The sequence below is a fragment of the Meles meles genome, chromosome 8 (assembly GCF_922984935.1).
Source record: "Meles meles chromosome 8, mMelMel3.1 paternal haplotype, whole genome shotgun sequence".
In the NCBI taxonomy this organism is placed as follows: Eukaryota; Metazoa; Chordata; class Mammalia; order Carnivora; family Mustelidae; genus Meles; species Meles meles.
Window position 1 is genome coordinate 63,127,831 of NC_060073.1, and position 25,856 is coordinate 63,153,686.

General features: G+C 39.8%; 1 protein-coding gene across 1 annotated transcript in view; it reads left to right on the forward strand.

Moving 5' to 3' along the window:
* Positions 1–25,856, forward strand: part of UVRAG (UV radiation resistance associated) — a 301,625-nt gene that overhangs the window by 256,512 nt on the left and 19,257 nt on the right. Inside the window, exon 14 of the mRNA XM_046016488.1 lies at positions 17,553–17,644. Coding sequence (XP_045872444.1) covers positions 17,553–17,644 — 92 coding nt within the window. The remainder of the gene's footprint in view (positions 1–17,552; positions 17,645–25,856) is intronic.

Consider the following 25,856-nt stretch of genomic DNA (forward strand, 5'->3'; position numbering starts at 1 on the left):
CACTCTAGTGCCTATGATTCTGTGCCTAACGGGGGCTCTCACTGTCATCCAGATGTACACCTTGCTTCAGGCTTTCCCAGAACAGCAGCCTGTTCCACAAACAAGGACATTGAGGATTGTTAGAAATTCCCTGAGGCAGTCCCTTCCTTGAGCGGCTTCATAGACCTCCAGCGGCTTTCACTAAAACAGGCGCCTCCTGGTACCTTCCCCAGGGACTTCTCCACAAGGCTGTTGAATACAGACCGTCTTCATCCAGGTGATGCCACTCCACAGACGTCAAGGGCACTCTCACTGAGCAGGAGCCTCCAGACATCTCAGGACAGGGCTTCCCAGCCCCTGGCAAACCCCTAGCAGCCGTAGACCTCTCTCCTTCTCTTTATCTTTTTTTTTTCTTTTTTTTTAAGATTCTATCCATCTACCCGACAGACAGAGATCATAAGTAGGCAGAGAGAGGGAGGAGGAAGCAGGCTCCCTGCTGAGCAGAGAGCCCGATCCCAGGACCCTGGGAGCATGACCTGAGCTGAAGGCAGAGGCCCCAACCCACCAAGCCACCCAGGCGCCCTCTCCTTCTCTTTATCTTAACCGAAACCTAAAGCCCCTTCTACTGAGGCCTTGCTTTTTGAGACTCCACAACAGCGAGGTGGTGAAGGTCAAGGGGAGGGATGTGTAGTTTTTCCATTTCTCCAGACCATGGCTTTTCCCTCCTTGTGTGAAACTATTATCCTTTGAAGCCTTTTACACGTTCAGCTCTCTGTCACACTGTGTCACAGTCATCTGACATGCTGGTTACTTCTTTGGAAGTAAGAAGTGAGTTCAAGATTTAGAAATTTGCTAAAGACTTTCCTCCCTAGGCTGCTGTTCCTGTCGTAACCCTGCATTACTGTAGTCTCACCCCCATTCTTCCCATGCCAAACCGGTGGCTGTTCTCCCTGTTTGCTTCTGGGCTTTTCCACATGCAGTTTCCTCGGTTCAGAAGACTGTTTCCCCACCCTTTCACCTGGTAAAATCCAGCTTATACTGTGTAACCGGATAGGTTACCACATCCTTTCCAGATGTTCCTGTCTTCCCTGAACTTAGGTCTCCCTCTTCTGTGTTCCTATAATTTTCTCTGATGTGATGCTTATTATTCTTTAATATAATTACATTCCTGATTTTTAAATGTCTTTTCCATTTTATTCTATTTTTTAAAGATTTATTTATGTGAGAGAGAGAGAGCGTGCATGTGCATGAGTGGGGGAGGGGTAGAGAGAGAGGAAGAGAGACTCCTCAAGCAGACTCCCTGCTGAGCATGGAGCCCAAGGCAGGGCTTGATCCCAGTATCCCAAGATCATGACCTGAGCCTACATGAAGAGTTGGACGCTTTACTGAGCCACCCAGGAGCCCCTTATTATTAAAGGAGGAACTGCCTCTTTATTTTGTGACTTCAGCCCATGACCTAGCACACAGAAAATGTTCAGAGTCTACTGACTGAATGAATATATGACTTCAGCTTCTTGTCTTCTTTGTACCTGTTTAAGACCGAAGGTGGAGCAGAAAAGAATAGACATGGTGTTGTTACTAGAGCTAGATTATTTCTAGCTCAAATTCTATTTGACACACACACACACACACACACACTTTGAACTTGGGTTCAGAATGTAAACCTGCCCTTTACCTCTAACAGTTTTATGCCTTCTACCTGATAATCCTACCACTGTCATCCCACTTTTGATTTTCTGTCAATTTTCCAATCCCCTTACTTCAATCTACTCTGATCCACAGAATTTTGCCATTTCTTATGTTTAAAATGCTATGGATATACTTTTTACCTTGGATGCTTTCTTTCTGGTGAGCCTTGTTTTTTGGAGGCTTTCACATGTCACATTTAAAATGCATTTGAGGGGCTCCTGGGTGGCTCAGTGGGTTAAAGCCTCTGCCTTTGGCTCAGGTCATGATCCCAGAGTCCTGGGATCGAGCCCCACATCGGGCTCTCTGCTCAGCAGGGAGCCTGCTTCCCCCTCTCTCTCTGTCTGCCTCTCTGCCTACTTGTGATCTCTGTCTATCAAATAATTTTTTAAATATTTTATTTATTTATTTGACAGAGAGAGAGAGAGAGATCACAAGTAGAGCAGCAGACAGAGAGAGAGGGGGAAGCAGGCTCCCTGCGGAGCAGAGAGCCCGATGCGGGACTCGATCCCAGGACCCCGAGACCATGACCTGAGCCAAAGGCAGCGGCTTAACCCACTGAGCCATCCAGGCACCCCCAAATAAATAATCTCTAAAAAAAATAAATAAATAAAAATAAAATGCATTTGATTCACTGGAGACCAAAACTAGCATATAGCCTTAACTAAAGGAAGTTAGAAAGAAAAACTAGTAAAGAAGGAAGTAGAAAAATTAGCATTAATGGTTTAGTGTAAAAAACAGTAATGTTTCTTAAGAATAGCTGTTGAAGAACAAAGACAAGAACTAATAATTGTAAGATGTTTATGGCTCACTCACTGAGTGTGTTGGGAGTTTTACCTGCATCGTTTTATTTAATCCATACGATAACCCACGAAGCAGATGTTGTGATGGGCATCTTGTACACGAGGAACCAGAGGCTCAGAGGGTTTGAGTGATTTGCTCAAGTTCACACAGGTGCCCCAACCCATGACTCTCACTTTTTAACTCCCTTTTTAATTCCTACACCAGTTCCTATATTTTCAATTAGCTTTTTCTTTGATTATTTTTGATGTAAGAATTTCAGAAGTTAGCTAGGAAGTTCACATGGAAATAGCCGTTTGAAGAAAGAAGATCATGTTGTTTAAGAACCTTGGCATGTCCTTGGAACAGCTAATTGATTTTATAGGGTGGTTCTGTGTCAGAACTTGTTCAAAGATTAATGGTGCCAGAGACTAATATTTAAATAGCAAATGGAGCTCTCATTTAGCAAATCTCCTGATGGAAATTTTTACACAATCTAAAATTGGTGCTCGGGGCGCCTGGGTGGCTCAGTGTGTTAAAGCCTCTGCCTTCGGCTCAGGTCATGATCCCAGGGTCCTGGGATCGAGCCCCGCATCAGGCTCTCTGCTCCGCGGGAAGCCTGCTTCCTCCTCTCTCTCTGGCTGCCTCTCTGCCTAGTTGTGATTTCTGTCAAATAAATAAAATATAAAAAAAAAAAAAAATTGGTGCTCATTTTTTTTGTGCCCCCACTAAAGTTGTCCAAAATTGTTCATACCTGTTTTGATGGTTAACACATTATAGAAACTTTATTTTCCAGTGCACTTGCCAAGGGAAAAAAAAAATTGCATTCCTGCTCTATTACGAGAAATTAAATAAAATAGTTCCTTGGTGAATCTGTTCTCAGCCACCACCCCTACCTCCCTTCCCACCCTTGCAACCATGTACCTTCATCTAAGTACTTCCCTGACTCTGAGCTTTGCTTAGGTTCTTTCTTCCCATTCCACTGGCTTCCATCCTTCCTACTATTTACTGTCTAGCTCGGCTCAGCTCACTTTCTGTCAGATTATGGCTTAAGTCCCAACACTCCAAGAAAGCTTTTCCCACAGAGATTTCTTTATAAATCAAATGAGCAAATAAGAATTTCACCCCTGCAATTTGCAACTCAGTCCTCAAAAAAAAAAATATTATTTTTTTAATTAGTTACCATGCACCTGGCGTCATGTTAGGTGCTGGGCATTTAATGATAAATAAAATAGATCTCCACCATTAAAGAGTTATAGTCTTGTGATATTATGTAGGGTAAATTATTTAATCTCTAATATGAAATTTCTTCATATTATTGGTATTTCTTCAGTTTCTTCATCTGTAATATGAAGGTGATGATGGTAGTTGCTTTGGTAGGTTTCTTACAATGATTGAATGAATTAATATTTATAAAGTTCTTAAGGTAGGGCCTAGCAATTAGAAAATGCTGTAGAAGTGTTTTTATTTACCAAAACAATACTGAACATTGCAGTCACTTTATCTAGTTCTAAAAAGTTCTATTTGGTATTTCTAACTGGTAGCATAATAAACTTATAGCTTATCGTGAAATGTCATTTTTTTTCCCATTTTATTTATTTTTTTTCAGCATAACAGTATTCATTGTTTTTGCACAACACCCAGTGCTCCATGCAAAACGTGCCCTCCCTATTACCCACCACCTGTTACCCCAACCTCCCACCCCTGACCCTTCAAAACCCTCAGGTTGTTTTTCAGAGTCCATAGTCTCTTATGGTTCGCCTCCCCTCCCCAATGTCCATAGCCCCCTCCCCCTCTCCCAATCCCACCTCCCCCCAGCAACCCCCAGTTTGTTTTGTGAGATTAAGAGTCATTTATGGTTTGTCTCCCTCCCAATCCCATCTTGTTTCATTTATGCTTCTCCTATCCCCTAACCCCCCATGTTGCTTCTCCATGTCCTCATATCAGGGAGATCATATGATAGTTGTCTTTCTCCGATTGACTTAGTGAAATGTCATCTTTACACTAATAACTTCCTATCTGAGAACAGGGTGAGTTTACATTTATTAAGATCTTCTTTTGCATCTTAATGGAATATAATAGTGGTCCTCATGTAGATCTTGCCATTTTGATTATTTTTATTTCTATTTTATTTATTTCTGTTTTTATTTTTTATTTTATCTTTGTTGCTATTTAAAATGGCACCATGTAGTTTTTAAATTCACTGTTATTCATATGAAGGAAGACGACTGATTTTTGTTTTTAAATTTTCTACTTAATTATCTTATCGTTTATGATGAGTTTTCAGTTGGTTTGCTTGGAGTTTCTTGATATATAATATATCATCTCTAAGAAATGATCATTTTGCCTTCCTCCCTCAATTTTTATAAGCTTGTCTTATTTATATTGTGACTTGATTTGTGACCATTATACTTGAAAAAGATTCTTACATACAGGGTGTTTTGTTTTCCCAGCTTGATAAACAAAGTCACTTACTGCTGTGCTTTGCTTTAAACAACCAAAGATTTTGTCCTGTGCTGAACAGTCATTCGTGTGTTTTTAGTTATTAAGTCTGTCTTCTATAAACTTGAACATCCGCACTTGGCTCTTAGCCTGACAGGATCTTGCAGAGAATATTTTAGAGAATCCGTATCTCTGGAGAACAAAACCTCAGACTCCCCAAAATAGATAAAGTTGGAGATGATTCTTCAGTGTCTCTAACCCCTTCCCCTGCGCACTTAAATTAGCCATCAGAGAAGTACGTTCCAGCATGTGTTTAATGTTCAAAATATTATTTTCTAACTAAAAACCTCTGTGCTCGTGTATAGAGCTGTCCCCATTGTGCTGACACATAGTAGATACATTAAAATGTTATCTGTCCACCAAGGAACTAACTGCTCAGGCTACAGCATCCCCATGAATTCACTTCAGATATCTTCAGGTAAAAGGTAAAAAGAATCTTTTTCACCATTACTAGTTTTCTGTTGCTTCATACAAATCACCACAAATTTAGTAAACAGCATGCATTTTCATCTCACAGTTCTGTAGGTCAGAAGTCTGGGTGGGCTCATCTGGTTTCTCTGCTCAAGGTCTCAGAAAGCCAAAATCAAGGTGTTGGTCAGGCTGGGCTCTTATCTAGAGGCTCTTGGGAATAATCCGCTTCCAACCTCATTTAAATTGTTGGCAGAATGTGGTTGCTCTCAGCTGTAGGTCTGAAATGTACATTTACTTGCTGGCGTTTAGCCAAGGGCAAGCCTTTGCTCCTAGAGGCCTCCTGCATTCCTTCTCACATGACCCCTCTGTCTTCAGACCAATAATGTCCCATCAAACCCTTCTCACAGTTCAGATCCTTCAGAACTTTCTCTTCTGTTGCCAGCCAGAGAAAACTCCCTGCTTTTAAAGGGTTCCTGTGATGAGATGAGGCCCATAGAGATAATCTCCCCTTGCCATAAATATAAAATAATCAGGAGAGTAACACCAGGGCATGGAGGCCAGGGGGCCAATCTTAAAATTCTGACCACTATCCCACCCTTCAAACCCTCACAGAAGGTTATACTTTCCCTTCTAGGTTCATTTTTAAAGGTAACCCCTTCAAGGTTCATGGCTGAGTCATTCTATGATACTCCATCATACTTGCCTCTAGTAGACATTCAGTACATATCTAGCAAATGGTTTCGCATTAAATGAATGGTAAGATCAAAAAGATGAATAGAATTATCCCAGACCAAACTATAAGAGTATCTGTCCAGTTGGAGGAGCACTGTGCACTTGACAGTTCATTGCCATTTTTGTCTTGTTTTCCTTTTGCTTTTTTTGAAACTACATTTATTTATGATCAGCCAGAGAGACTAAAATAGTGGACACATGGGCTTTAGACTCCAGTGCAATTCAAGTTAGGTCAGAAGAATTCCATGAAGAAACTTGAAAAGCATAAAGTAGATAATATAGCAAAATTAATATTTTAAGGGAAAAAATCATTAATGAGAGAAAAGAGCATTCTGGAAAACTGTGTTCCATTTAGGGCGCCTCGTTACCAGATTCTTTAAAGGAAACTGGAGGGAGTTCAGAGACATCAAGAATGATGAAGAGCCTGTAGAGATTAATTTACAAGCAAAGATTTAAAAAGACTAAACTTGTATAACTTAGCTGAATGACAGCTGAGTAGAGATGTTAACTATTGTCAAATGAATGATATCAAGAGAAGGAATGTGTTTCTCTAAAGAGTTGAGAGTCTCTTTCCAAGTATTGGAATTAAATGAAGAATGAGAAAACAATTTTTTCTAACCAACTTCTAAGCAGTATTTAGACTGTGTTGGAGTGTAAAGTATCCATTGAATTCAAATCCCAGCTCCTCGGCTTGCTTACCTATGAAATTTCACACAACTCCTTTAACCTTTTAAACTTTGTCATGTGTAGAGTGATATCATGGGGTTATTATGAAGATTAAACGAAATGACATAAGTAAACAGTCAGGTTCCATGCCTGGCACAGATTGCAGGTTGAGAACAGTAGATGCTATTGAGATTACCATTATCATCATCATTCTTGAGTGGTTAAGAGTTCAGAGTGCTAGGGTACCAGCTCAAGCTCTACCACGTGTGAACCCTAAGCCTTAGTATCCTCAGTTGTAAGAGAGTAGCAGTGAGGACTGAATGAAATAATGCAGTGTGAAATGCTTAGCACAATGCCTAGCACATAACGAATCACTCAGGAAATACATTAGCAGCTCTAGCATTATTTTCATTATCAGTAACATGGTCATTATTCCACTATGGAACCTGGCCAAAGGCTTAGAGTATAATCAATTTCCAAATTTCCCCTGTTTCCAAGCAATGCCGTACACATATCTCCATTTCTGTCATTATCACACACACGCCCTTCGTACACACACACTGTTCAGTAATTATTTGTTGAATTGCGTTAAGTAACTTCTTCTAGTGATCCTGTCAGGTATTTGTGGTCACTGTACATTGCTGGGGAGATGTCAGAATGGGCTTTTCTATTCCTTATGTAATCAGATTTATGCCAGCTGATTTAAGGGCATTTTTCGTTCCACATAACTAATGCTTAGATTTACCTAAATTTCTATGAGAAAATTCCTGCAGTCATAATAACATTTTCATTTTTGACTTTCATACACGTAAGAACTCCCTGTGGCTCCTTGTTGCGAATAGGATTGTGGCGTTGTTGTAAACAGAATCTACTCTAGCTAGATTAAGTAGAAATGGTATTCACTAGAAGATGATCGGTTAGAAGGTCTTATGATGAATCAGAGGGTATTAATCAGATATATTAGGTATTCATAAGAAGTAGCTTAGAGAAACTACAAGGCAGCCAGAAGAAGATACACAGATGGCAAGAAAAGCATATGAAAAAATGCTCAATTGTATTATTGATTTGGGAAATGCAGATTAAATGTATAGTGAGATACTACTACCCACTTACTAGAATGGCTAAAATTTTTAAAACTGACAGGATCGGGTCCTGACGATGTCATAGAGCAGCTGAAACACCCAGACATGGCTGGTGGGAATGCAAACTGGATAGCTGCTCTGGGTAACAGTTTGGCATTTTAAAAATACAGCTAAGCATATACCTTCTATTCAGTCCAGAAATTCCATTTTTAAGTATTGGTCCAAGAGGAATAAAAATACAAATCCAAACAAAAACCTGTGCACCTTAATTCATAATAGCCCAAACACGAAACAACCCAAACGTCCATCAGCTGGTGTCCAGATAAACAATTGATGGCTTGTCCCTACAAGGGACTACAGTAAAAAGGATCCACATAGAACATGGATAAATCTCAAAAACATAAATGAAGGAAGACAAACACAAGAGGCCACATATTCTGCGATTCCATTTATAAGACATTCTAGAAAACAGTTTCTGCCTTATTAGACTGTGATCTTCTTGGTCCAGTGTAGCTCTTTGCACCAACGTGGCATCAAAGTCAGTGAACTGGAAGCAGAAATGCTGAGTTTGAACTGTTTAGGGAATCAGGAATCCAGGTTGGTCAAAGGTCAATACAAGGTAGTTTGGGGTAAATCAGGACGCACAGGACGGTTAACATTGAGAGCAGGAAGCTCGGTCTGACAGCGTGAATGTCTGCTCCAATGGATCCTGTAAAGTTTGTCCACTCACATAGCCTTTAGCCTCCAGAGAACATGACCTTTCTTTGATGATCATTAATTAAAGCTGATTGCAGTTGCTGTCAAGGGTACGATCTGCCTGCCTTTGACAGATGTCCCACTCTGCCTCGCTTGGCTATCTGCAGTGTGCTTTGCTGACCCTCGTTAGCAACAACCGAGACCACACTTAACAGATCAGGTTGGCCCCGGAGTTGTATCAGTGTAATAGTGCTTCTAGCTCTTTTCTGGCAAACATAACTTTCTGAAGCAAAAGACTATCTTAATTGAAGTACTTTTAGTATGACAGATTTTACAATGATAAGTTTGGCTCGGATATAACCTGTGCTTCATAAATACAACATGTGTTATAAAGAAAAGAGCCTGTTGTTAGAACTCAGCACACTTAGATTCTGCTCCTTAGACTCAACCCATTCAACCTTAGAAAGGTTGCATAACCCTGTACATCCCATACAAGGTCACTAAAGCAGGTGGGATGATGCTTTCAAAGGTGCCATTCAGCTCTAATATGAATCCCTTGACTCTAATAGTAGCTGATAGTATAATTGGGAGGAGGAATAGAAGAAGCGCTTCCATTTCTTAGACTTGACTTTTGGGCTTTTCTGAAGCCTGAGGTCAGTTGTGTCCAGTGTTTATATTAAAACATACCTATTTTGGAAAAGAACTGGCATGGTTTGTAGATGGGGATGGAAAAGTACTTAGGTTGTACTCGCAACCAGAGGCCCATAATCAGGTTTTTATACTTTTCCTTAGAGGTATATATTGCAATGACTCACTGTAAGAAACAATATTATTACTCATATTAAATATTCTTTAAGTAGCTTTTCCATATCTTTGAAAGAATTGTAGTTTCTTCTAAGAAAGCAGGGTTTTTTTTTGACATGGTGGTACCCTTTTTTTTAAGCTCCTCATGTAGTTCTTTTCATGTCAGTGAAACCTTGGGATTTAAAAATGAATTAAAATATTGGTAACTAGTCCAATAGAGATTTTTGACTACATAAGCCAGAACTCCAGAGTTAAGATTAAGTCTTTGATGCATATGTACATTTTTAATTTCTTATTTTTTTCAGTTCCTGTAGACCAGTTCTCTTTGTAGTCAAATTCATTGTAATCCCATCACAAAAGTGTTGATCTTTTAGTAACCTTTATTGAAGCATTGTATTAATCCACATTCCCTCACGGTAACAGACGGTTTGTATCAAACATATCATGCAGCTTAGCTCAAGTCCCATATGGAACTAATAAGCCACGCAGTAAGTGGCCTTGTGTAGATGAATGTAGTTTGGAAGGGTATGGGTGTGTGTGTGCGCGCATGCGCGTGCCTGTGTCTGTTGTCTAAACTGAATTTCTCCTGCCAAAACCTAAATGACAAAATGATTCCTGAACCCCTAGAGTCTTTCCTGGCCTGGAAAAATTGTGTGTTTAAAAAATAAAAATAAAATTGAGCACTTTGATATTAAATTAGCTCTCTTAGCTCAATACGCAGATGCTCACTGAGTACAAGAACTCAGCATTTATTCCTTAGAAGTTCAATCACACTTTATTTTAAAATACGGTCTACAGACCTGCAAATGGTCTTACCTGGTCAGTGGAGCACCATTTATTAACTGTAGCAACTAGTTAATTTCAACTACAAAGGCTCTAAAGTCATAGTTGATCAGTCTTAATTTGGTGAAACACACAGTGAATGTATAGTGATTTGAGATGAAACCAAGATGTGACTTTGGAGAAACAGTGTATTTTTATACAAGGAGATGGTGTGGGAGAGAGAAAATAGAGAAAGATATTTAATGGAATTGACATGGTTATGATTATCTGTTGAGGTCTAAATGTATCCTTTGCCCTAGTTTTCTTTCCTTGTGCTTGTTCTAGTAACTATAAAGGCACATCTTCCTGGTTATTTTAGTATGGGGATTTTCTTTTGCTAATAGACAATAGCATTTGTTCATTTTTCCAGGGAAACCACTGAACATTGCTTCTTCCCACTTCCCCATCTAACTTATCATGTATGTATAGTTTTCACCTACTAGCCTACTCTACAGTTGCACAAAAGCTTAATTGCTCCCATGGAGTTCTAAACCAATCAAAGTAAAACTGAAATTCAAGCTAATTGAAACCAAAATTCCACTTAAAAACTGCTTAGACTCTTTGGGTGGTGATGCAGTAGGAAGTTGTTACAAAAGGTGTTTATTTCAGAGACTAATTTGAGGCAGTTAGACAGACCCAAAGTAGTATTTTATTTGCCTGGGTTTCTTGGCATCTGCCTTCTCTAATCAGAAGTGAGAGCAGACAAGCTCTTTAGGGGAAGTGTGGTATTGATAGTAGCCGGTGAGGGCAGGTTTGGATGGAACGTGAAGTAAGATTTTATCAGAGGAAAGAGTACTTCAGTCTTTTAACCTGTCCTTCAGAGCTGCTTTTGGAGTTGTTTCCTCATTCAGTCTCCTGCTTGAAACCCTGTCCTAGATTCTCACTGCTGACAAGATAAAGGCTGAACTCCTGAGCTTAGCGCTCCAGGTCTTCAACAGCTTTGGTGACTGCCCTCTAAACATCAGGCCTCAGGAGTTTCCATCCTCTGTCAGTATCCCAACTGAACTCTTACAACAATATGATGAGACAAACAGCGCTGGTCATGTTCTATAGACAAGGCACAGATTGGTTATGTGACTTGTTCAAGATTAACATACATCCCGTGGTGAGAGCAGACTGTGAGTCCAGGCCTGTCATTCTAGAGACAGAGCTGATTCACACTGCCTACCCTGGTGGACACTACATAAATACTTGTTGGATGAAAGAATAGAATGTGTAGGAACTTAGTAAATGTACTTCTTCCTCCTCTTGTCCTGTCCTTGTCTTTTCTTCCTCAGCCTAACTCCTCTTTCTTCCTGTTTCTACTAATACATCACCAGAGTTAACTTGTTAACTTGTTCAAGAATTATTTAATAAAAATTAAGATTTGTTTCTTTCCTGAAGTATTTACATTTTAATAATGGCTCAGCTCTTCCTGACATAGTGTAGCATTTAAGACTGAACCCCGGGGCACCTGGGTGGCTCAGTGGGTTAAGCACCTGACTCTTGATTTCAGCTCAAGTCATGATCTTAGGGACGTGGGATCAAGCCCCATGTTGGGCTCTGTGTTCAGCAGAGTCTGCTTGTCCCTCTCCCTTTCCCTTTCCTCTCTCTCTCTCTCTCAAATAAATAAATAAAAGTTTTAAAATAAAGATCGAACCCCACCCTACCCCTTACATTTTTATACACTTCCCCTAAGGTGACCAGAAAAGTACGTTCTATAGACTCTTCGTCACACCCACCTCTCAAGGGACTACATAAAGACTGAACACCCTCTTAGCCAGGTTGGCTTCTGACACCATCAGAAATGGCACCAACTGGACTAATGTGCTTTCCTTGCGCACATTGTGAACATGCACCATGCAAACCATATTTTTATATCAAAATCCTTAGATGCATGGTGCCAGCCTATAATTTTAGAGCACTTAAAAGGAGACTCATAGAACTTTGAAAGGCTCCTAGAGATGTTGTAGTTTAGGAGCGTTTAACCTGCAAGACAGGATGCCTGCCGTTCTCTGACTCTACTCCACCACTTCCCTACAGTTAGAGCGGTTCCCTGTTTGTTTTACACTTTGGGCTATAAATAATATTTCATTTGAACAAAGGATTCCCAGGCTATAAAAAGAAGTTTGAAAATTCTTTGGCTAGCCCTCACTCATGATCGTTCTGCAGAGCTCTGTCCCCCAGATCTTCTGACCATCCATGTCACATACCCAGCCTTTCCATTTCCCTGTGCAGTTGTTTTAAAGATATTGACATGTATTATGTTCATTACTGCCTCTTTGGAGTGCTTGCAGTCAAAAGCTTAGTAAGTGAGTAGAAATTAGCATTTAAAAAAGTAAACAGTACAGTTAAGATTTTTCCCCTTGACTTGAAGTCTCTTTTTTCCCTTTTCTGATTTCTCATTCTAATTGGTTAAGTGATAAGCCATCATTGAACACCAGTTTTATGCCCAGCCTAGTGGTAGATGCTATGATAATGAAAACGTATAGAGCATATATGTATTAAAATGGCAATAAGTATAGTTTATTGAGCACTTACTATTTACCAGATATTGTTTGGGGTACTCCAGATACTTTGTCTTATTTAAACATTACAACAGCTCTGCAAGGCAGATAATGTTCACCATTTTACAAGTAAGGAAACTGAAACTCCTCAGAGAAGCAAAATGACATCCAAAGTCAGACAACTAGGAAGTGACAGCACGGTCACTTACAGATCTCCACTGAAGCTCATTGCTGTCCTGATGCCTCTCATTGTCTCTCATATTCCACTGATTGAACTTATTAACAAATGTTTATCAAGTACCTACTGAATTAGTTAGAGCTTTCCAAAGACAGTACATGCAAACATGGTGTAGGAAGAGATTTGAGGAGAGATGTAAAATGCTTCCTTGTCCTGGAGTAGTCAGAGAGAACCACCTACAGGAAATGAAACTTGTGTTGGCTCTTTGAGAATGGATAGAATATGGCCAGATGGATGATGCCTAAAGAGAGACTTAAAAACAGAAAATAGAGCTCCATTGAGTACTCTGTAAAAGGTGTAAGGAAGTTTGTTAGCCACTATTGAAATGCTGCATGATAAACAAATTAAATATCCTCCTTTATGTCTGCTCCCTAATGAAATACTACTAATAAAGATAAAACAGTTTAAACTTGCAAACTCATGAAGATGAAAAGAACAGAAGAGACAAGAGTGAGTGATAGTCAACAAAATTTTAGAAGAATGCAAACAAATAAATGAGTGATAAACTGAGTTGACAGAATGGAGAAAACCAAAACCTAAAGCCTTCAAGCAGCACTGCAATTCAAGCCACAGGACTCCAGAAGGACTTAGGAGGTATCAGGTGCCTCATAGAGCGTAGAGTAAGGAATAGGTCAAAAGACAGGCTTGGCAGTACACAGTATCTCTGCAGGTATAATAAGAGACGCGTGAAATACTATTCTAACAAAAATGTGGTATTGAATATCTTTGAGGATAAAGAGAAGTTTATCTGGGAGGGTAGTTAAATCCTCGTATTCTTTAACAAAAAAATCAATAGATGATGGATGGGTTAGGGGATAACATGTTTGTGTAAGAGAAGAGTAATATAAAAGCTGAATTTTTATTTTTCATAATAGGAACATAGTAGATGATGTCTAAAACTGGGAAGAATAGGAAAGAACAGGAAAATTAATACAATCATATTACTTATAAATATGAAGATAAAGAAGAAACAGCTAAAAGTCTTGCTACTGAAGAGCAAAGAATTTGCTTTTTCATTCTAAGCCTTGGAGCAATTTAGGCTTATTAAATAGTATGTGTACTTTATTTTTAAAATGTAATATATGTGTATTATATGAATTTTTTTGGCTTTATATGTTGAAAATTAAAATTTAAGAAATTCTTAAAAATTCTAAATAATTCAAAAATACAAAAAAAAGAATGAAAAGAAATTCTAGCCTTATAAAATCAAAAACACCATGAACAACAGGTGTTGGTGAGGATGTGGAGATAAAGAACCCTCATGCACTATTGGTGGGAATGCAAACTGGTGCAACCACTGTGGAAAACAGTGTGGAAGCTCCTCAAAAAGTTAAAAATAGAACTACCCTATGATCCAGAAATTCCACTACTGGGTATTTATCCAAAGAAAACAAAAATATTAACTTGAAAGGATCTATGCACCCCTATGTTTATTTGTTTATTGAAGCATTATTTACAAAGCCAAGATCTGATAGCAGCTCAAGGGTCCATCCATAGATGAAAGGATAAAGAAGATGTGATATATATAAATATTACATGTATATATACATGCAGTGGAATGTAAGAAGATGTCTCTCACACACATACGCACGATATTACTCTGGAATATTACTCAGCCATAAAAAGGAATGAAATCTTGCCATTTGCAACAACATGCATAGACCTAGAGGATATAATGCTAAGTGAAATAAGTCAGTCAGACAATGTGATTTCACTCATATGTGGAATTTAAGAAACAAAACAAGTAAGGAAAAAAGACCAAAAAACAGACTCTGAGATACAGAAAACAAACTGATGGTTCCAAGAGGGGAGGGGAAGGGGGGATGGGCAAAATAAGTGATGGGGACTAAGAATACAATTACTGTGTAAGCACTGAGTAATGTACAGAATTATTGAATCATTATACATGATGAGTGTTGCATCAAGGTTGATTATATTGATTCAACATTCATCATTCAGCATATGTGTATTAACTATACTTGGATTTTAAAAATAAATAAGAATTTTTAAAAATTCCAGTCTTGGCTTTGTCCTTTGTCAGCTCTCTGACATTGGGCAGGACACTTGCCTTGCTGAGCCTTCATTTCTTCATTTATGAAAGGAAGGAGGTTGGAAAAATGATCTCCAGGATCTCTTTAAGCTATAATATCCTATGATTCTATGATAAAAATGATAATGCAATATAGCAAATATAGAGGTAGAGGCTCGAAATTCCCATATTTTCTTTTTTTGGTTGAAATCAGTCTTGAAGAAAAATTTTCATTGTGGTCTCTGCAAAGAATGCAACACCAACCTTCCACTGTGGAACCTGGGGCAGCAGTTGACTATGTACTGGCTCAGGGACACAGAGCTTTGTGTTATTTCAGTATGAGTTAGGTTTTTTTTTAATATTTAATATTTTTCAGTATGAATCACAGGTGAAATTTCCATACCATGTGTAAACAATTTCACTTTTTTATTGAAACAATGAATTCAGGAATGTCACATTGGGATATCAGCCATTTTACTTTTATCAATGTATGGAAAAAATGCTTTTATATTAATTTAAGAAATGATGTCATTTAATATGGAGTAGATCTTAAAATTCAAGGTCAGCAAATCTCGGGAGGTGATTTAGGTCACCAAGCTAGCTTTGGAAAAGGAAAAGGATATTTTCCCTTGTCTTCTCAAGTATTTCAACCAATTTTCCTCTCAGACTTTGGGGTAGATGGTAGAATAGCAAGGTTGTGAGAATGAGGCTGTAGCTAATAATATCTTTGTTATTGAAACACATGGCCCTGGAGAATTTATTTACCCTTTCTGGGCTTCAGTTTCCCCACCTGCAAAAGGAAAGGATTAGCTTAAATTATATTCAAAATGCCTCTTTACTTTAACATTCTGTGTTTCCTTTTTCCTTACTTTATGTGTGTATTTGGACCATTCAAGAGATCTGATTAGGTTTGGGGGGTTTTCCTTTAAAAGTTCAGGGTAGTAAGAGTAAACTCTTCTGTGCTAAGTATCACTCATACTTTAAAAAAAATAAGTTCAGTACTAGATACAAACAAAAGAGAACAATTTTTTTTGTTCATAGTGGTTTTATTTTTTAAGAGGGGAAAATATTTAGAAGTTTGATTTGTCACTTTTATTTTTTTAATTTTATTTTTTTAAAGACTTTATTTTTTTGAGAGACAGAGATCACAAGTAGGCAGAGAGGCAGGCAGAAAGAGAGGAGGAAGCAGGCTCCCTGCTGAGCAGAGAGCCCAGTTCGATTCCGGGCTCGATCCTAGGACCCTAGGATCATGACCTGAGCTGAAGGCAGAGGCTTTAACCCACTGAGCCACCCAGGTGCCCCTGATTTTGTTACTTTTAAATTTAGGTGCTGGAAAAGTAAGACTTCACAAGTAATTATCCTTCATGTTTGCACACCAGTACACAGTTTACAGAGTACTTTTTTCATATATGTCATTTGAAAAATACATTTCTACTGTACCTTTACTGTGTATTTGATGTGTGTGTGAGGGAGAGAGAGCATGGGTATGAATATGCACATATATTTGCCTCAGATCTCTGTCATGACCAGTTAAGGAAGCAAATGGTGTTCAGAGACTAGGAACAGACCATGAAAACCATTTAGCAAGTTACCTAGGTACACAGAAGGACCTAGGGTTGGAAAATCAGCTCTAGCACAAATAAGTAAGACTAAGACCAGATCCATCCATAGGCCATAGTGCGTCTCATACCAGCTCTATAGCTCTGTATACTAGTTCTGGACAAAAGGGAAAGTTAGGAATCTAAGAGAAAAACAGAGCACATTGTCCTCAAAAATGGCTTGCTGTTTATTTGTTTAGCAAGCATTAACTGAGCTGTTGGGGATTAGAGATGAACATAGCATGACCCTTAACCTTGGTTGTTATACAAAAGGAAAGAGTCATTGAATGTGCCCAGAGTATGTAATGCCAGCCGTACAGTATCGAAAACAAAATACTGAAGGGCGCCTGAGTGGCTCAGTCATTAAGCATCTGCCTTCATATCAGGTCATGATCCCAGGGTCCTGGGATCGAGCCCTGCATTGGGCTCCCTGCACAGTGGGGAGCCTTCTTCTCCCTCTCCTCCCCGCTCATGCTCTCTCTCACTATCTCTGTCTCTCTCTCTCCCAAATAAAGAAAATCTTTTAAAAAAAATAAAATAAAATATTGGTTTTCCAGTGTATGTCCCTGGAGTTGATGTTAGCCAGCGCTACGGGGCTCTTTAAAATATGCTGATTCCATAGTTTGGCATTCTTTGTCTTCTCCAGCTTTAGGAAACAAGGGAGCAGGAGGTGAAAAGCCAACCTTAATTTTATTTATTTGTTTGTTTATTTATTTGAGAGGGAGCACATACACGAGCTGGAGGGGGTGCAAGGGTGGAGAGAGAAGAAGCAGACTCCTCACTGAACAGGGAGCCCAGGACCGTGAGATCATGACCTGAGCCAAAGGCACACAGTTAACTGACTGGGTGATCAAGCGTCCCAAGAGGTTCCCTTTAAATACCATTCCAAAAGTGTGGCCAGTGATGTTGGGGTCATATATTTACATTTCCTCTTTTAGAGTTCGAAAGAAGAACAAAAAATGTAGTGAATGGATCGTGTTTGGGAAACATTGCCTCGTATCTGGCAGAATTTCTTTTAATTCTATTTTTCCATCTTTGCAGCTAAGATATCAACATGGACTAGGGACTCCAGACTTGAGGCAAACCCTCCCTAACCTGAAAAATTTCATGGAACATGGACTAATGGTCAGGTGGTGAGTACCTTTCTCTCTGACACCCAGAAACTGGAATGTGGATAATAATCCTGAGAAACTTTCCTAGTTTCCCCATTGCTCCTCACCTGCCTTCTGTGTTTCCTTCTTTATTAAGATGCCTGAAGAAAAGGAAAGGCAGCCATTTTCATGTGTGGGTTACCCCAGTCTTGCTAAGCAGGAGGAGAGTGGGCTTGAGGGGTATTGTTTAAACACTGGGAGGTTGGCTGGGTGCGGAATCCTTGAGTGTGATTCACAAAAGGGAGTTGTGGGGCCACTAGGACTTCCTCAAAGAATAGGTAAAGGACATAACCACAGAAATAACAGCGTGATCAGTGGCCGTGAGAGTTAAGGGAAAAAAGCAGACAGTGAATAGGGTCAGCTTGGCAGGACCTAGTCTGAGACCAGGAGACACATGCTAGAATGTTTCTTATATTTGATGTCAGTGCCTGTTGTACCATGAGGGCAAATTGCTGCTTGCAAATGCTTTGTCAGGATAGACTGGCTCTTTGAAAAAGAGAAGGAGCAAGGAAAAGTCCATTGCAAAAACATGAGATTGGTTCATCTGACTTAAATAAATGGAAAGCTGTGTGTACTAGCCATTGAGTAATTCTCAAAGTTTGAATTTTGGGGTGATGGGCAGTAACTGACAATCACGTAAATGGAAATCAGGCCTCAAGAGCTAGACAGCTGGGAACAGCATATTTTCTTCTAAAGAACACTGGCTCCTTGTCCGCCATCTTTCTCTAACCTGCTGGGTGAACCTAAAGTGTAACCTCTTAGAAACTTAATTTCCTCATCTGTAATCCCTGCCCTGCTCATCTCACCAGTTTGTGGTGAGAATAAATAAGACGTTAGACAGAAAAATTACTTGTGGGGAGGAAGGTACAAGATTGGTTTCATTTTCTTCTGTGCCATAAGGATGGGCCTTGAAAATAATGAGAAAGTTACATCTTTGACCTTTATTTTGACATTTTTTATTTTTGTCCTCTTTGAACCTCAAAATGCGTGTTCTGGTTGTGTGATTTTAGATAGGACTCCTGTTAAGTCAATGCACAATTGTTTAAAGAATCCTACTAGTCAGAATATCAAAATAATTAGAAATGCCTAATACTGATGTGGACCTGTATGCCCTGAGGCATGAGGGATAGGAATTGAGTTTTAATGTAAAATAATAATGAACCAGCAGACATTTACTTAGTGCTGTCTCTGTGTAAAGCTCAGTGATAGGCACTCTGGAGGGTTAACGGGAAATGTAAGATTCTATCCCTACCCTCAAGGGATTGTGATCTAGTTGAGAATAAGATATATAATTAATGAAAGGCTTTATAATGCAAGTGATAAATAACCTAAAATTATTTTTTCTAAAGAGGCCACCCATAATACCACCTGATGAATCACTAAATGAACCTTGCTCAGTCCAGACAGCAAAGTGTCCTGGTATTATTTATTGAAGACTCTATCTTTTGTCCACTATTTGGTAATGTCATCTCTTTCATGTACCAAGTTTATACTTATATATCTGAGTCTGTTTCTAGGCTCACAGTTCCTACTCCTTTGTTTTATTTGTCTATCTATGGGCTAATACCACATTTTTAAACTCTTATAAGATGTAATTTCTATAAGTCATGTTGAGATTTGAGGGTGCCCAATAAATAGTATCCTTTCCCCCCTAAATTTGGGACCATTGAGAGAGGAGATACAAGAGACAGACTAATAGAACTCACAATGTCAGTTTCATTACTGATGAAGCCTCTTGGAAAATGTGGCTTAAGATCTGTAATAAAAAGGGCTTGCAAAAATGTCACTCAAAATAAAACTTCCCTTCACGGTTGCATTGTGAACTAGAGAATCCCTGGCTTTTTCCACAGAGGCAGACCCTTGACTATACCGTGGAGAGCAGTCAGAGATTCCTGCGGAAAACCAGATGGGACTAAGCCAAGAATACCCAGGTTTTATTTTTCACTCTAAATTCACCCATCAGAAAAGGCCCTTGTCCTCACAGAGAGAGTGAGAGGATGGAGAGAAGCCAGGAGTGCTACTCCTAAATCATGTTCCTTCATAGCAAGAAAAGGAAGATACCCCCAATTTTCTTGATGTCTGATAGGGCGAGGCTCCTACCTACGGTTCTTTGAAACTCTTGACTTTCCTTGACTTATGAATTATATTTGTATGATTTGTATGATAAAAGATTTTATTTATTTATTTATTTATTTGAGAACGGAAAGAGAGAGTGAGCCAGGGAGGGGCAGAGGCAGAGGGATGAGCGGACTCTCCGCTGAGCAGGGAGCCTGATGAGGGGCTCGATCCCAGGACTCTGAGATCGTGACCTGAGTCGAAGGCAGATGCTTAACTGACTGAGCCACCCAGGGGTTCCCTGTATCTCTTTATACATTTTCTTTCTGTTTTTTAAACGTACCTCAATGAAGTTTTAAGATTTTCTTCCTAAAGGTCTTACACATATTTTATTAGTCCCAGGTAGCTTGCCATTTGTGTGGCTATTATAAATTCTTTATTAATAGTATCCAACTTTTTTGTGGCTAGTATACAGGAGTACCACTGACTTTTGTATTTTGAGTACATTTAGTAACCTTGCTAACATTAATTACAGTAGTTTGTCTTAGATTCTCTTGGATTTTTTTGTGTATATAGTCATACTATTTTAGTGAATGATGGCATTGTTTCTTCCTTTCTGTTTTTACTTTTATTACTTTTCCTTCTTATATTTTATTATTAAAGAGGAACAGCAATAGTGAATAGCTTTGGGTGCTCCTGACTTTAAAGAGAATGCCTTTACCACTGCTCAGCGGGGAGCCTGCTTCTCCCTCTCCCTGCGCCTCTCTCTCCTGCTCTCTCTAATAAATAAATAATCTTTAAACAACAAAAGAGAGATTGCTTCTAACTTTTCACCATTTTAAATACTATATTTATTGCAGGTTTGGATAGATATCCTTGATTAGCAAAAGGAAATTTCTCTCTATTCCTAGCCCACTTGGTGGTGTTTTTTTAAATCATGAATGTGTGTATTTGGGTTTTTTTTCCATTTTTTAAAATTGAGTTTTTAATTTTAATTCCAGTATAGTTAACATACAATGTTGCATTAGTTTTCGGTCTGCAGTATAGTGACTCAGCAATTCTGTACATTCCTCAGTGCCCGTCAGGGTATACGTACTCTTTCTTACTTCCCATCAGCTCTTCCACCCATCTTCCCACCTACCTCCCCTCTGGTAACCATCAGTTTGTTCTTTATAGTTGAGGGTGTTTCTCAGTTTAACTCTCTTTTTTTTCCCTTTCTTCATTTGTTTTGTTTCTTAAATTCCACATGTGAGTGAGATCATTTGATATTTGCCTTTCTCTGACTGACTTATTTCACTTAGCATTTTACTCTCTGGCTCCATCCACATCATTGCAAATGGCAAGCTTTCATTCTTTTTTAAGGCTGAATAATATTCCTCTGTGTGTGTGTGTGTGTGTGTACACATACACTGAGTGTGTGTATTTTGAATTTTATCAGATGCTTATTCTGAATCTATTGAGATAGCACTGTATTTGTTCTCCTTTGCTATATTAATATGTTAATAAGTATTAATACATTTTCTAATGTTAAATCATTTTTGCCTCTTGGGATGTACTCTACTTGGTCATAATGTGTAATGATTTTTTCCTATGTTATTAGATTCAGTTTGCTAATTTTTAGAGTATCTAACTCTGTGAACTGAGATGAGGTTAGCCTTGAATTTTTCTTCCTCATATAATAATCCTTGTCTGATTTTGGTAACAAGGTTTTAAAAGCCTTAAAAGATAAATGGAGATCTTTCCTTTCTTTTGTATTCTCTGGAACAGTTTATAGTTTGTGTAAGATAAAAATTATCTAGTATAGTGAAGATCTGATAGAACTTAGCAAAAACCTAGTGTTTTTTTAATTTGTTGAGGGAAGAAGTACAGATTTTTAATTACTAAAGGTCTATTTATGTTCTATTTTCCCAGTTCCTCATTAACTACTTCAGTATGATTTCCAGTTCTGTCAGTAGACTGAAATTCCTTTTATCTAAATGGATGCCTATGGAACTCTATATTACAAAACCTAAATGTCACTTTTCCATCCTTATCCTGCTCTGTTCCACGTCTGGCATTTGGCCTTCATTGAAGTATCTCCTCTCTTGTCTTCCTTAACACCATCCTCCGCTGGTTTTTCTCCCTTCTGCAGTTCTTCTCTGTTTTTGGTATTCCTCCTCCTGTACTTACATCATTAAATATGGAATTCTCCATGGCCCCATCTTGGGTCCTCCTCTCTTTTCCTCGCTCTACTCCCTTCTCATGTGATCTCATCCATTCCCTCAGCTTTGAAAACCATTTCTGTGCTGATGACCCCCAAAGTGACACTTTTAGCGTAGATCTCTCTCGCCAACTCTGCCGAGTCAGAGATCTACTTGTGATAACCATGGAGTTTCATGGGCCCCTCAGCCTGGACATATCTGAAACTGTCTTCTTCCTGTCGCAAACGCTCACACTGGGGCATGATCCTGGATTCCCTTCTCTTCTCCCCTCCCACCAGATCCAGTCTGCAAAGTGTGTATATCAAATCCAACCAACCACTACCGCCCATGTCCGCCGTGACCGCTACAGTCCAGGGCATCACCTTGTCTTGCCCCAAATGGCACTAGTCTGGTTTGTCTCCTAATTTCACTCTTGCCACTCCCCACCCACCCCATGTTAACTCCCCACAGTAGCCAGAGGGGTCTTTTAAATTTTAACTATATCTTAATCACTCCCTGGTTTCAGTGGCCAGAATGAAATTCATACTCTTTGTCATGGTCTGCCTGCCCCCTGCCTTCTCCTGTCCTCTCATGGGTGGTCGCTGTCCTGGCCTCCTTTTAGTTACGGGAACAGGTTCTCTCCTGACTCACTGCTCCTCTGTCTAGGAGTCTAGGATGTGCTCTTCCCCTTCCTTCTCTCCCACCACTGTCCTCACCTGTCCCTTCATATGGAGAGAGCAGTTGTAGAAAAGGCCCAGTAGCTTTATTGGCAAAGGACAGACCACCTTGGCTAGCCTGTGCATTCACATTAGGAACCAAGAGAATCTGGGTTTTGTGGTCCTTCAAGCTTATACAATTTGGGACCACTTTTCTTTAAGAGATTTTTTTTTTTTTTTTTTGACAGAGAGAGATCACAAGTAGAGAGAGACAGGCAGAGAGAGAGAGAGAAGCAGGCTCCCTGCTGAGCAGAGAGCCCGATGCGGGACTCGATCCCAGGACCCCGAGATCATGACCTGAGCCGAAGGCAGCGGCTTAACCCACTGAGGCACCCAGGCGTCCCGGGACCACTTTTCAAGAAAAAGAATATATGACTTCAAATACAAAATTAGAAAAATCTAAATACTTAAAAAAACAAAGTTAAAATAAATGACTGAAACTTAGAGATTCAATCCCTTTCTCCTGAGCTGACAGTTTACCCAACATGCTTACAAAGAAATGCTTCCACATTGCAACCTGCCTACCCTTCCTCTCCTAAAACACTGCAATTTCCAGCAACTCTCCCTTCTAAGGTACAGAGAAAATAAATGGCTTTCTGAGCATGGTTGACCCACGAACCTATGGCAGTAAAACTAGAATCTAGGTCTCCTGGCACTGATGTAGTAAACCCATTAAGCCCTAAGCGCACACATTTTACACAGTGCCCCTCTGTGCCAACTGTGCCAAGCGCATTAGCACTGAGTGAGTAGCAGAGACCACTTTATGATGCTCTAGTGAAAAATGGGCTACAGGTAGATGCAGAGCACCACAGAATGAGTGCTACGTGATGATTCCAAGTAGAAACCACCGCAGGAAGCCAGGCTGGAAGTTACAAATGTAAACAAAGCTGGAACAAGCACTTTTAGCCTCCAAGGAAATCTGAGAATTTCCTAACGCAACCGTGGACTGAGGAATTACCTCCCAAGCCAGTGCTCCTTAGGGCAGAGGGTAAAAAAACTCACGCTCCTGAGGGAGCCTCTTACATCTTTTGTAAAAGAAAACACTTCCATGTTCTGTGTGGTTGTTACCATTCACAGATTGGTCCCCGTGGAAGCAGACTTGCTGTATGTTCTTTTGGTGTCGAGGATTTCAAACTGGCTGAGGATCAGTGCAGTCACTGAATTCCTCCTTGTGGTAAGCTTCAAAGTTACATGACAGCTTGTTTGTTTTGTTTTTTTAAGGACGGACAGTGTGATTAAAATTTCTTTAATGACGGGATTTTTTTTTCTTTCACATTACAGGATTCTGATCTAATATCAAAAGCATCTATCTGATTCATCCTAAAACTAACCCCTTTTCCTCATGAACAGACTTACATGGGGCGCAGTGCTTGGTGCTTTATGCTAGCTCTTTCCAAAGGAAGTCCCGTTTTCTCATCAACTTTATCATCACTTGATCCCGTTGTAACTGCCAAGCAACACGGTTTTGAAAAGCAGAATTTCAAGTCAGAGGTTGTACTCTTGAGTCGTTTGGTTAAAAGCCACCAGCCTGCCATTTAAACATCCCATTTTTTCTTTTGCTACTAACTGCAGTCTCAGATGCAAACTGACGTGCACATGCGCAGCTGACATTCACGGTCAGGGAAGAATGTATACACGAGCTGCGGCTTGATGCCTGCCAGTAAGACGATAAGTTTAAAACAGAGTCGCTGGGGTGGTTGTGAACAGGCTGTGTGATGGGGCCCCAGCATTCAGGTCCTGGGACAGGGCCTTGACTGTGTTTCTCAACTACTCTCTCACCCCTTCTCCACTGACCCCCAGACAGACCACACTTATTTCCGATTTCAGTTCTTTACTCAGACAAGTTCCCACTACGCAGAAGAGCCTGCCCTTCCCTCTGCCCTGTCCAAGTGTTGCTCTCTCACTCTGAGTATGTCCAACCTCATTCATTCACTCACTCAACAGGCACAATGGCAGATACCAAGTTAAATACGTAGTCCCTCGGTAGCAGAGGTTCACTTCTCCCAGGAAGTCTTAACCACTAGGCTCTTGAGCTGCTGAGGACTGTGTCTTTTTCATCTTGTGGTCCCAGCCTGGCATCAGGGAAGCCTGGAGTTATGTGAGTGAATGAATTAGCCATCCGTTTTGTTCTGTTCATGGAATATACTCCTTGAACTTACATTCAAGGAGGGTATAGTCTATTTGAGGCAATGAGATGGAAACAAGCAGTACATAATGGCAAATACAAAGTATGAAGTATTCTAGGTAGATAAGTTCTTTGGAACATTCAGAGGGAGTCATTGACTTCCTGATGTGGGGGCAGTGAGTGAGACCTGGGCTGAGCCTTCACTAAAGGAGGCAGCATTCAGTTGACCTAAAGCACGGGAAGGATTTGGGCATGTGAAGACTGGAGAATAGGACCGAGTAGGTTAGGGAAACAGTTGCCTGGTCATACTGAGCCTGAAAAGACTGTGGTTTTGAATACCAACTCCACCACTTACAGTCTCTGAAACTTCAAACAAGTTTAAGCTGTCGGCTTCAATTTATCTGTAAAATGGAGTCATTGGTGCCTACCTGATAGAGTCGCTATGTGGGTTAAATATAGAGACGTCTAGCATACTGCCTGTCACACAGCAGTCACGAAGGGGTAGCTGTCATTATAAATATGTAGTGGATAAGGGAATCACAGTTACTATCTCTGTCTTCAAATGTTAATCCAGTCTTTGTTATAGGTATTTTGTTTTTCCCTTAATATCTACAAATAGGTATGGAATATGGTTCTTGGTCACGTTTTTTAATAGAGGCTCAGGCCGTCTTGTAAGTTAATGATACAAAATAGTCATCTTCTCCCTCTTGCTTTCCCCAAATCCTTTATAAGACCCTTTGAGAGCCACAGAGGTAAGTATCCTACAGATCTGTTTGCCTACCTACTTTTTTTGGTACCTGCCTTCTTAGGTGCCTTTCATATGGAGTTAGAAGTTATAATTAATAAGTCTCTTATTTGCAAAATGTTCCATATTTTTATTTAAGTTTGCAGCAACCTTGCGAGGGCAAAGCAGATAATCACCATTTCACAGATCAGAGAACCAAGACTTAGAAAGGTGAAGTGAAGTGAAGTGAAAGGCACCCGGGTGGCTCAGTCAGTTAAGCTGATTCTTGATTTTGGTTCAGGTCGTGATTAGGTCATGATCTCAAGAGTTGTGAGATGGAGCCCTGCGGCGGTGGGTGGTGGGCTCTGTACTCACGGGGCGGGGCTGCTTGAGG